Below are 13,154 nucleotides of genomic sequence, written 5' to 3' on the forward strand. Positions count from 1 at the left end.
AAATATAACAAAAACAGAAAATACTGGCTGCTGGAGGGGATGTGAGAAAGCTGGGACAGACGCTAATCCACTGTTGGTAGAGTTGTGAAAAGATACAACCCTTCTGGAGAGCAATTTGGAACCATTATGCCCAAAGGGCTATAGAACTGTACATACCCTTTGATCCAGCAATACCACTGCTGGATTTATATCCCAAAGACATCCCCAGAAAGAGAAAAAGACCTATCGGTACAAAAATATTTATAGCAGCTCTTTTTGTGGTGGCTAAGAATTAGAAATCAAAGGAATGTCCATCAATTGGGGAATGGCTAAAAAAGCTGTGGTATGTGATGGTGATAGAATACTATTGTGCTTTAAGAAATGATAAGCAGGATAATTTCAGAAAGGCCTATGAAAGACTTAACTATTCTCAACAACACAATGATCCAAGACAATCCCAAAGGACTAATGCTGAAGCTTGCTATCTACTTCTAAAGAAAGAACTGATACTGATGGAACACAGACTGAAGCATGATATTTTTTCACTTTCATTTTTTTCTTTTATTCAAGTTTTCTTATATGAAATGACTAATATGGTAATGCTTTACAATAATCATACATGTATAACCCATATCTGATTGCTTACCACCTCAGGGAGAGGAGAGGGAGGGAAAGAGGGAAAAAAATTGGAACCAAAAACTATAAATAAAAATGTTTATTACTAAAAATAAAAATAAATAAACAAGCAAGCAAGCAAATAAGTAAATAAATTTGAGAAAAAAGATTTTTCCTGATCCTGATGTTTAATGTATACTATGAACACAATAAAGTGGAGGCCAGAGGGAAAAATAAATAACAATCCCTAAATACTTAGATCTTTTTTCCTGATTTTTCTTCTCCTAACAACTCATATTTTTAATAGTTCTATAGTTTACAAAATGCTATTCTAGCCAAAACCTTTTGAAATAGAGTATAAATATTATTATCCTCATTTTGCAGATAAGAAAATTGAAGCTCCAAGCAGCTGAATGCCCTGTGCCATGGTCAAATACCTAGCCGGTAAAGGAGCCAGGTCTTGAATTCTGTTCTTCTAAATAGTTTCAGTACTCCTCAATGTAATTGCTTGAGATGACTATTGCAAAGAAACATTCTGTTCTCTTATCAATTCTTGTGGAGATGTTCATCAAAGGAGAGTGCATTATCACTTTCTCCATTCTTCTTTAACTAGACAGTCTTAAATTATAATTTAAAATGAGAATTAATTAGATACTGCTAATATCTAAGACTATATAAATTATTTTTCCAGGAATAATTAAATCAAATGTATTGGGAAAATGAAGACAAAGACACATTTGTTCCCTAGACATTCTCTTATAATTCCTATACATCTTATAATTTATGAAAAAAGTAATCACATTTGTCTAGAATAATTTTTTGCTTGAAATTCCTAAAGCATAATTATAATACACATTTTTCATTATATTCTAGTTTTATAAATTATTTTTCATCTGCCATTTAAAAAATAGTTTTCCATAACTCAAATCTTAGAACGCTAATATTTTAGAAAATTCAAAGCTGCGTGGTGGATATAAGCAGGCTGGAATATATTAGCAATGATGGCTTACATATGAAAAGCAACAAAATGTGGCAGTAAGGACATGTAGAGCTAGAACAGGGAAAAATTAGTCATGTAGCACAAGTGAAGGAAAACAGATAGTGTAGTGTTATGGATACATGGCTGAACTTGGACTTGGGTAAACCTGGGTTTGAATCCCATGTCAAACATTTCCTAGCTGGGTCACCTTGAGATAGGCCCCCAGGCTCCTGTATGTCTGAGACTCAGCAATTTCATCTGTGAAATGAAGATAATACTGTCACCTAACTCACAAGGTTATGAGGTTCACACTTGTAAATTCATTTCTATAGAGAAGTCCTAGATGAAGGAACCCTTTCTGCCTATTCTGTTCAGCACCTTCTCTTCAACCTAGAGTCTTAGAGGGTTGCCTAGACAGTGGTGTCAAACTCATAAAACCAGCTCCCTGACTGTAGTATCCAGAAAACCACAAATTAACATTATCTACATTGTACTGTATTTTTATTTACTTAGTTAAACACTTCCTAATTACATTTTAATCTGGTTCTAGCTCCAGCATCAGGGCACAATGCAGCCCTGTGAGTACGATACCTCTAGCCTAGAGCACTAAGAGGTTAAGTTTTCTCTGGGTCTCTCTATCCACTGGGGCATTTTGTCCTACAATGTAACACAGAAAGAGGCAGCTGGTGCTGCAGTGGGTAAGGCACTGGACTTCATTCAAATTAACACCTGAATTCAAATCTTACTTTAGCCACTTACTATCGGTGTGAGCCTAGGTAAGTCGCTTTCAGGATGCAAGCTCATCTGCAAACTCACTGAAAGCATTTTCAGTACAACTCCAATAGCTGACAACATGGCAGGGAGGATGTCTACTTCCTCCAGGGGCCACACTAATTTGATTTTCTTCAATTAGGGGGCCTATAGTTTGAAATTTTTATTCCACAGAGTTTGGAGGTTATGAGTGTTTGGCATCTTGATACTGAGTAAAAACATTCTTAAATTTTTGTGATAAAAAAAATTTGTGATCAAAGTTATGTTTGGGCTATTGCTGGCAACAATTTTGTATGTAACAATGCCTTAAGGGATTCTAGTTAAGTTTATTTGTTTAATGGCCAAGGATATTTTGGAGTTTATATTTGCAGCATGCGGATTTGGCTTATTAGTTCACTAAGAAATATTACCTTCTGCTGTATCATTCTGGCTACCTGGATCCTTTCTTTCTAGGTAGTAATACCAAATCATTTCAATCTAAAAGGAGATGTTAAATAGATTCTACTATTTTCTTGCAAAATTTGCATCACTTTATAGTAAAAGTGGACAGGTAGGTGGTCAGGCAACAGATAGAGTGTGGGGCCTGAAGTCTGGAAGACTCATCTTCCTGAGTCCAAATCTGGCCTCAGACACTTGCTAGCCGTGTGACCCTTGGCAAGCCACTTAACCATGTTTGCCTCAGTTCTTCATCTATAAAATGATCTAGAGAAGGAAATGGCAAACCACTCCAATATCTTTGCCAAAAAAAACCCCAAATTATGTCATGAAAAGCCAGACATGACTGAAAAATAACTGAACAACAACAAGTTAGTCAAGGCTCCTTAGGGATGAATTGTCTATAATTTAGGGTAGTTCCCAAAAGAAGTGATCAAATGATATGAACAAAACATTAAATGTTGCAAAATTATAAAAAATAAGCATTGGTAGAAAGAGATGTAAGAAGACACCTCTCCCTCCCAACTCATGCCTTTGCAAAGGTGGGAATTCCACAAGAGTTGTACATTACACATATTTTCACACTTTAAAAAAAATGTGATCAGTTATAGTAATATTTTTCTTTTCATGTTAAAAATTATAATTTATTATACGGGATGGTCTCTAGGAGTAGGTAGGAAAGGAATAAAAACATACTTAAAAATATGAAAATTAGGGCAGCGAGGTAGCGCAGTGGATAGAGCACCGGCCCTGGAGTCAGGAGGACCTGAGTTCAAATTCGGCCTTAGACACTAAACACTTACTAGCTGTGTGACCCTGGGCAAGTCACTTAACCGCAATTGCCTCACAAGAAAGAAAGAAAGAAAGAAAGAAAGAAAGAAAGAAAGAAAGAAAGAAAGAAAGAAAGAAAGAAAGAAAGAAAGAAAGAAAGAAAGAAAGAAAGAAAGAAAGAAAGAAAGAAAGAAAGAAAGAAAGAAAGAAAATTAGTTTATGGTAGAACTAGCCTGATCTGGTATTACTATCATGAACTCTTCCATTTCTGTCAATTATCAAGCATTCACTATGTGGGAGGCATTGAGTTAAATGCTAAACACACAAAGAAAGGGCCTCATAACTAATGGAGGATCCAACATGCAACAACTATATACAAATAAAATATATACAGGAGCAATCATCAGTAAAGTCAGAGGGAAAGCAAATAAGACTCAAGCATCTGCCACCCTTTTTGTCAGCATATAGCTGGTTGAGTTTGCATCAACAAGCATTTGTTAAGTGCCCACTATGAGCCAAGCACTGTACTAGACACTAGGAATACATGAGAAAAAGATGGTCCCTTCCATTGAGGGGCTTACAATCTAATGAAGGAAGACAACGTTCAAAAGAAAGCCGACAAGAGGTACCAGGCAGGAGAGCCTGATGTTCAGGCAGTCAAAACTACTCAGAGCCACTAATGGAAAGTGAAGCTCCCTGGAAAGTTCTGAGCCCTGTAAAAAAGAAAGCTTTGTGGGCAGTTTGTTGTTCTACTCTCCATCCATCCAATCAGAGGGAAGAAGCATCTGAAGGTGCTGAGTGAATCTGCATGGCGATAAGATGTTAGGGGGTCAAAGCCAAGCAGAGCAGGCTAATGGAAAAGGAAGAGTTACCTAAAAAGTTCTGACCCCTCCCTAAAGAAAGGCTTGGGGGCAGCTAGGTGGTGCAGTGGATAAAGCACTGGTCATGGATTCAGTAGGACCTGAGTTCAAATCTGGCCTCAGACACTTGACACTTACTAGCTGTGTGACCTTGGGCAAGTCACTTAACCCTCATTGCCTTGTGGGGGGTAAAAAAAGGCTTGGGGAGTACTTTATTGCTCTTTATTCCAGCCCTTCTATGGAGGGCATCTTGATTGCATTCATGCATCTTAATACTTTCATGGATTCCTTATTTACTTTATTGTATTGGTGGCCTGTTTTAAATAGAGAATAGTTGTCCATGCAAGCATCAGATGGTTCAGAGTTCTAACAATATTATGTGTTTAAAATTTATGAATAAGCCATGAGTGAAGAACCATATTAAAAGTCTTGCAATGATCAATAAAAACAGCAAAAATGGTCCGGCACTTATGGGTGGCTGGCTCAATAATCACTGTATCAATAGTGAGTTGCTCTTTATATCCTGGGACATTTTAGTGTACTGTTTTTATTCTTTAGTTAATATATTGTTTTCTTTCAAGCGTTTCTATATTTTGGGATGATTCAAGATATGAATGCTTTATGTAAAGTATATATACAAGTAATATTCCAAAAACCTTTGTTCCACCCATTTGACTAATTTTCTTGATGTTTCAAATATATTATGTATATAAATATTTAGCTCGAAAATTTGCATACTTTTAAAAGATTATTTTTAAATGATTTTACTTACCAATTCAGAGATGTATTTAACTTTCAGAGGAACCTGGATTAAACCCAAATGAGTTTTTATATTAAGATGATCACCATTTTCATAATTTGGGTTGCGAAGATTAATTAATACCTTTAAAAACAAACACAACAAAATTAGCCATTATCAGCATGAATTATTAGACTTTAAGTACAACTAAACTCATAGCATAGAATTACTAGATGGCTAAGTATTAAGAGTATGTAGAAAAATATAATTATATAATCATAACATTACAAAGTTTAATTTATGATATAAATGACCACACATTAAAACACACTTAAAAGTTTCTACTTTTTCCCCAAAAACGTTAAGAGCTTAGTTATAAATAGGAATATCCTAACTGTATGGATAATGAATTATGAAAACATATCACCAAGGAAAGGAATAGTAGAATCTCTCCATCTTCCTCAATAATTATCAAAATAGGATCAACAACCAATTAATCAGGAAGGTGTAAATGTTGACATAAAGTTGTGACGGTGGAGGTGACTCAGGTGACCTTTGAGAATTCCTTTAAGCCCTATGGTCCCAACAAAATTCACCTTCTCTAGGACACTTAAGGAATCCAGTAAGATTTAATGGCACAAATGTATATCTGAGGATAATCAGTTAAACATGTCTTTTGTCTATATTGGTTTATCTGGTTGATCTTATAGATTTAATTTAGAATCCCACAATCACATTTACATTTTCAAAACTGAAAAAAGTTTACTTTGGTAACTTATAAGTATGATTCATCAATACCAAAAAAAGTTTCATTAAATTGTTATTTCAGTGCTGTTACATGTAATTTCACTAACTGCTATTTAAATAATATGAAAAATTAACATACAGGCTATTAGGAACCTAATTCTTAAATGTGTAAAACTGAAAGCATCTTTTTGCTAAGAACCATGCATTATATGTATATATCCTATAGCACAGTGGCACATAGTTGGCACTCAATAAATACCTATTGTTGATGGAAAAAGAAAGCTATAAATATATAAAAATCAAGAAAAAGCAAACCTAACTTTACTTAATTTCTTAACTTAGAGATACTAGGATGCTGTGAAAAACAGCCAATCAAATAATGATTTATTAAGTGCCCATGATGCTTGGTACCAGGGATATAAAGACACAATTCAATAATCCCTGCCATCACAGGACAGACATAGTATTGGAGGAAATAACACACAGATAAGTAAATACATGTAAAATCAACACAAAATAGTCTTGGGAATGGAGACAATGACAACTGGAAAGGCCTGCTGCAGAAGGTATTGTCTAAGCTGAGCTTCTAAAGATAAAAGAGATTATAAAAGGCAGAGGCCAAGAAGATTCCAGGCATAGGAGATAGCAAAGGCATGGAGACAAGAGATAAAACGTCATATATGAAGAACAGCAAAAAAGGCAGAGGCATCACATATAATAACATAAACCCTTCAAAGATAAGTGGGAGCCAGATTGTCAAGGGCTTTAATGACAAACAAGAATATGAATTTGCTCCAAGAAGCAGTTGGAAACCAAAGAAAATGACGAAGCAGGGAACGACATGGTGAGACCCGCTTTAGCGAGTCAGTCAACAAAAATCTATGAAATGCCTGTCGCGTGCCAGATCCTGTGCTAGGTGCTGAGGACAGAAAGGCAGAAGACAGTCCCTGATCTCAGGGAGCTCCCAGTCTAATGGAGGAGACAGCACGAAAGCAACTCCATTTAGACAAGACACATGCGAGAATAAATGGGAGATGACCAACAGAGGGAAGGCACAAGAGCTAAGGAGGACTGGGAAAGCTTTGGTAGAAGGTGGGCCTGGAAGGAAACCCAGGAAGCTGGAGGCAGAGATAAGGAGGAAGAGAACACCGGGCGGGGAGAGTCAGAGTTTGGATGGGGAGTATGCTGTCCAGGTGTCACTGGATCCCAGAGTGTGCAGGATGGTCTAAGGTTTAAGACTAGAAAGGTGTGTGTGGTGGGGAGCCCATTATGAAGGGCTTGGAACAGGATTTTCTATCTGAGCCTAGAGGTGAGAGGGAACCCTTGGAACATATTCAGGGGGTGACATGGTCACATCTGAACATTAGTAAGATCATTTTGGCAACTGAGTGCAGGATGGACTGGAGTGCAAATGGACTGACAGGAGACCAACCAATAGGCTACAACAATAGTCCAAATTTGAGGTCATGAGGGCCTGCGCTACGGTGGTAGCAGAGTCAGAGGAGAGAAAGGAACACATACAAGAGATGTTATGAAGATAAAAACCACAGGACTTAGCAAAAGACTGACTATGGGAGTAAGGAGAGAGTGAGGAATCAAGGGTAACACCTAGGTCACAATCCCAGATGACAGGAAAGACAGTGGTGTGCTTGAGAATAGAGAAGTTCAGAAGAGAAGAGGTTTTTTGGGGAAAGATAATGAATCCAGTTTGGGTTATGATGAGTCTAAGATATCTATAAGCCATCTAGTTCAATATGTCCAATATCCAACTGGGGGGAATCAGGAAAAGATTCATAAAAAAGGTTATACATGGCAAGTATCTTGAAGAAAGAGATTCGAAGAGATAAAGGTGAGGACATGACAAACATGGGAGCCAGGACAACTGCAATGTTGTGAGATAGAATGTGAGGCATAAGGAAGGAACATATTTTTAAAAAAATATGATTTGCAGAAAGACAGAATCTTCTACTTAACTAAATTAAGAATTATATACAAAGATGAAATAAAGTTATTCTCAAAAGTATATAAAGCCTTTTGGAAACAAATAAGCCCAGTAACTCCAAAACAGACTAAGCCAGGCAGAGAAATCTGACATGCAAATCAAAAGAATCAATTCCATGTAAAAGTAGTACAGCCTTTGCAAAACAACAATGGGGATGACCTGATACCGTCTCGAGAAATTTGGAACTGGGGGGAATAGAACTGGATGGAAGAAATGTGATTTGCAGTGATTTAATGAGAAGAATGATTATATGTGTAACTGCTATTTATCACGTCCAACATTATAGAATGCTGCATTTACAGTGTAGTTTATTATGTTCTTCTTGATAATACATATAGTTTGTTTTGTGTGTAAGTGTGGGTAGACTATATCAAATAGATAAACTAAAATAATAAAAGCTAACAGTTAAAAAAAAAGCTAACAGTTAAAATGCTTTCAAGTTTACAAAGTGCTTTACATATATAATCTCATTTGATCTTTACAATATCCCTATGAGGTAGGTATTGTTTAAAGTTTACACTATACCCAATTACCTATTTTATATTTTGCCACTGCTTTGTATGTAACATCCATATGTATGTGGGGGGGGCCGGGGGGGGGTGTGTATCTTGTTTCCCTTCCCTCTTATTACCTTATATAAGTTCCTTAAAGGCAAGACAAATGCTGTTTTTTACCTTTTTATGTCAGCAGCTAGGAAAGAGGAAGGGAAAAAAGGATTTATATGGCGCCTTCTAAGTGTCAGACACTGGGTTAAGTGCTTTATGAATAACTCATTTTATTCTCACAGATCTTCAAGTGCCATTATCTTCATTTTATAGTTGAGGCTGGATTTGAACTAAAGTATTCTTGACTCCAAGCCCAACACTATTCACTGAACCATTTAGCCATCCATTCTATATAGCACAGAACTTTCCAAATAGGACCCTAATACATTTGTTAAATTCTACTGCACAAATCCGGAAAATATAAATTCTTTTTCTGATTTTGAAAAAGCTAGGTATAAGAGGTGTGTGTGTGTGTGTGTGTGTGTGCATGTGTGTGTGTTGTTTTTCTTTTTTACAGATTCCCATTTAGAGTTTCCTATGGTCTCCCCAGTTCTACTCTCTCCTTTCCTAAAAGCTTTTACAAAATAGTCAATAATATACCACCACTTGTCCATAGCATCCTAGCTACCTCCCATTACCTTCAAGTCAATCTGACTAACTAGATTACTTGCTTCTTTACATTGATAACAGTAAGATTTTTCCAGAAAAGATAAACCATTATTAGTTTATAAAACTAGTATCATCGTTTTCTCAATAAATTTATATTTTTCATCCCCTTTCCAATTCCCAACATTTTCTCCTCTTCACCACTGTTAATGATCAGTGTTAATGTGTATGGAGATTTTCCAGCAATACTAGCATATCTCTAATCCACATTTTTTTTCTTTTTTTTCTTATCCATTCAATAGTGTTTACCTCAAGAAAATCTTTAGGAGCATAAACAGGTCTGAAAAGGCTTAAATCTAGAATGAGAAAGATTGAAACAAAACTTTACTTAAAACCTTATTATTGAGTACATAATAAACTACATAAATTTGACTAATACTATTTTATAATGTTATTATGGAAACAGATGGCAGAAATCCTATGTTATAACCAAAAAAACATCTTTTCCCCTTCATAAATCTGCAGGGGCTCATTATGTATATATGAACTGATAGAATATCAAAACTATACAAATATAAAAAAACAACTTTAAATAAGGTTAATACCTTTTCTTATTTTATTAAAGTTAATTACTAATGCCTACCAGAACTAAGTTGCAAAACCTTCACCATAAACTTGTTTTAAGCAGCAATAACAACTACTCACGTTTATATAGCCTTTTATTTCTTACAAAGAGATTTCCTCACAATAACCCTGTGATGTGGGTAGTAGATTATCCCATTTTATACATGAAGAAAATGAGATGCAAAGAAAGATTAAGCAACTTGCCCATTGTTACACAGTGAATAATGGCAGGATTTATGGTAATTCCAAATCCATTGCTCTTTTCATTATTCTACAATATTCTTTAAAAAGAAAATAGAAATAACAGCTTGGAAAATACCAGTTTATATTATATTATTTGATATCTTTATGATCTAAATTAAAATTTGGAAAACATTCAGTTTAAATATATATGGACCAAGGGGGCATCTAGGTGGCACAGTGGACAGAGCACCGGCCCTGGAGTCAAGAGTACCTGAGTTCAAATCTGGCCTCAGATACTTAACACTTACTAGCTGTGTGACCCTGGGCAAGTCACTTAACCCCAATTGCCTCACTAAAAAAAAAAAAAATATATATATATATATATATATATATATGGACCTAAAGTAAGGAAATCCAGGGAGCACACTTTAAAAAAAATAAGGATATTAAAAGACTATTTTTAAAGGTTAAATGATGTAAATAATTCTCAAACTTGACTAGTAAAATAGGTTAATCTAGTCAGAATTTTTTAAAGGTAGAATAAAAAGTTAAACAAATGACATAGTAGACATAGATAAATTTAATTATGTAAACTTATTGGGGATGAAAAATAAGCCATAAACTTTCCCAAATAATTGTTATATATGCTATTATAGATTCTTAATTGTGGACTAAATCATTTTATATTATTCTTCACATAAGAAAAAAAAATAAATAATTTTACATACCTGGTTCATCAGTTCCCATTTCATTCCATTTATTGAGAAGTTCCTTTTGCTCTACAACTGGTCTCTACCCAAAAAAAAAATTATTTTTCAATTTTTAAAAACTTTATGAAGTTTAACAATATCTCTGAAAACAATTATTTTCTAAAACTGCATGTTCTCTTGTACACAGTAACAGCAACACTGTGTGACCATCAACTATGATAGACTTAGCTCTTCTCAGTAATACAACGATCCAAGACAATTCCAAAAGACTCATGATGGAAAATGCTATCCACAGCCAGAGAAAGAACTGATGGAGTCTGAATGAAGACAAACGTATACTATTTTCCCTTTATTTTTTGTGTGTGATTTTTCCCTTTTGTTCTGTTTCTTCTTTGACAACATGACTATTATGGAAATAGGTTTTACGTGATCACACATATATAACCTAGATCAAACTACTTACTGCCTTAGGAAGGGGGGAGGAAAGGAAGGGAGGGAGAAAATTGGAACTCAAAATTTCATAAAAGATAAATGTTAATAATTGTCCTTACAGGTGATTGGAAAAAATAACATTAATTTTTAAAAGTAAAAAATAAAGTTGTATACTCCTAACATGAGAACAAATTTTATTACAGATGATGACTTCCTTAACAAACTTAAGAGACTGTTCTTTACCTTGCACTCTGTCTCTGTCTGCAAGGTTCTACCAAGCCAAAGTTCTGTAAGTGTACCAGCAAGGTACTGTCATATAAAATCCAGCTCCTTGCCAGAAATTCAATTTCTAAAAATTAATTTGAAGTAGTTATGTTGGTTAGCTATTTTCATATCCCTCACACTCTTTAAAAGGCCAGTAATTCCCCCTGGTGCTCTACCTACTGGATAGGGGGTATTTCTGGTACTATTACTACATTAGAACATTCTCATAATGCTTGAATTGTTCACACCTGAGTACCAGACAAGGAAGCATTCTGTTGGGGAACACCAGGTTTGGGCCTTAAAAATGAAAAGAAGAAATTAATAGCTATAGAACATAATACATCTTTAGACAAACTCTCTTATGCTTAAGTAATTGGATTTTCTCCAATAATGGAAAGGTAGTACTTATCAGTTATTACTTTAGGTGATTATGAAGTTGGACAAGCAGTGAGGTTATATAAACTGCTAAAAATAGTCACCATGGAATTTCCAGGCTGAATTCAGATTCTCAGGGATAGAATGAATCTAAATAATAGTGTCTTATGAAAGTGTCTTTGTAGCTATGGTTGCACCATTCCTAAGTGTGTCATAACTCTGGGTGGAAGGATGGAAGAAAGAAAAAAGAGAGGGATGGAGGGAGAGAGGAGAGAGAGAGAGAGAGAGAGAGAGAGAGAGAGAGAGAGAGAGAGAGAGAGAGAGAGAGAGAGAGAAAACACTAACAGAAAGATGTGCCAGACCAAGATGGAAGGGTTTGAAGAGGGTCACTGGTTTACAGAATTTATGTTGAAGGCAAGAAGAGCTATTGGTGTTGACTGATGTCATTGAACATCTATAATTAGAAGTCTAAAGGCTTCTTTACATCTATGACATAAAAAGATGTTACCTAACAGGGGAAATTTTTGACTGAAAGGAAGACAGAAATAGAAATAGATCTAGGGTCAGGGGACCTAGGTTTCCAGGTTTCCATCCTGGCTCTGCCTCTTACTGTGCTGTATAATGTGTATTCTCATCATACACACACACACACACACACACACACACACACACACACACACACACACACACACATAAATCCAATCCAAGGTATCACTATTATCTTCCTTTCTTCCCTTTTGACTCTTCTCTCTCCCACTCAAAATAAAGTGGCAGACAGATGTGGTTAGAGTTAAGAACATGTGGTGAGGTTTTGTATGGGGAGAATGATTCCAGTTTCTTTTTTCCCCAACTCAATCCATGGTAGACAATGTTCCAGTTAAATTTTTGAATGTAATAATTATACAACTAGTCCTTATTTCTGATGAAAGGAATAAAAAACAAAAGTGAAATATCTAAAAGGCAGACAATGTATATATTTTATTATTCATACTACTATAGTTGATAAGCTTAAAGAATCCATGAGTTGGATAACTAATCCCTGAAAAAAAATCAAGAGTGAAGTATATATTTCCATTTAAGAAACTATTTTTAAGAAACAATGGTTGATCCTAAAACTCATTATTAGTATCCACAGAGGACTGAATTGACATTCATCATACAAATTCACCCATACAATTTTCTCAAAAGAGATCGTCATGCTTAAACAGCACAGAGAAATACATATTACTTCTGGCTATGCTATAACTATTCTCATTAACTTCACTTTAAAATATATAAGCAATAAAAAAAAAACGTTAACAGTACCTTCCGTGCCAATGGGATACTTAGTTCAGTACACATACTATTTAGACTCTTCAAAATTCTTTTTTCCCAACTTCCCTGAAACATATATAAAACCAGTACATTTTTCCTTTAATTCATGTGTAAAATATAGCTATTGTAAGTTTTACATAAAGGAAATACAGAATAAAAATATTTTTAATGGTGGTTAGTTATCTTAATATTTATTAATAAAA

At 35.1% G+C, this 13,154-nt stretch overlaps 1 protein-coding gene across 2 annotated transcripts in view; it reads right to left on the reverse strand.

Annotated features, from left to right (window-relative positions):
* TBC1D19 (TBC1 domain family member 19) overlaps window positions 1-13,154 on the reverse strand; it is a 116,164-nt gene that overhangs the window by 74,706 nt on the left and 28,304 nt on the right. Inside the window, exons 5-8 of one of the 2 annotated variants that reach the window (XM_043973483.1) lie at window positions 12,943-13,017; window positions 10,585-10,648; window positions 9,359-9,405; window positions 5,183-5,293 (exon numbers count right to left, since the gene is read on the reverse strand). In XM_043973483.1, coding sequence (XP_043829418.1) covers window positions 5,183-5,293; window positions 9,359-9,405; window positions 10,585-10,648; window positions 12,943-13,017 — 297 coding nt within the window. The remainder of the gene's footprint in view (window positions 1-5,182; window positions 5,294-9,358; window positions 9,406-10,584; window positions 10,649-12,942; window positions 13,018-13,154) is intronic. The other variant, XM_043973484.1, reaches the window with a different exon arrangement.

This window comes from Dromiciops gliroides, chromosome 6 (assembly GCF_019393635.1).
Source record: "Dromiciops gliroides isolate mDroGli1 chromosome 6, mDroGli1.pri, whole genome shotgun sequence".
NCBI lineage: Eukaryota > Metazoa > Chordata > Mammalia > Microbiotheria > Microbiotheriidae > Dromiciops > Dromiciops gliroides.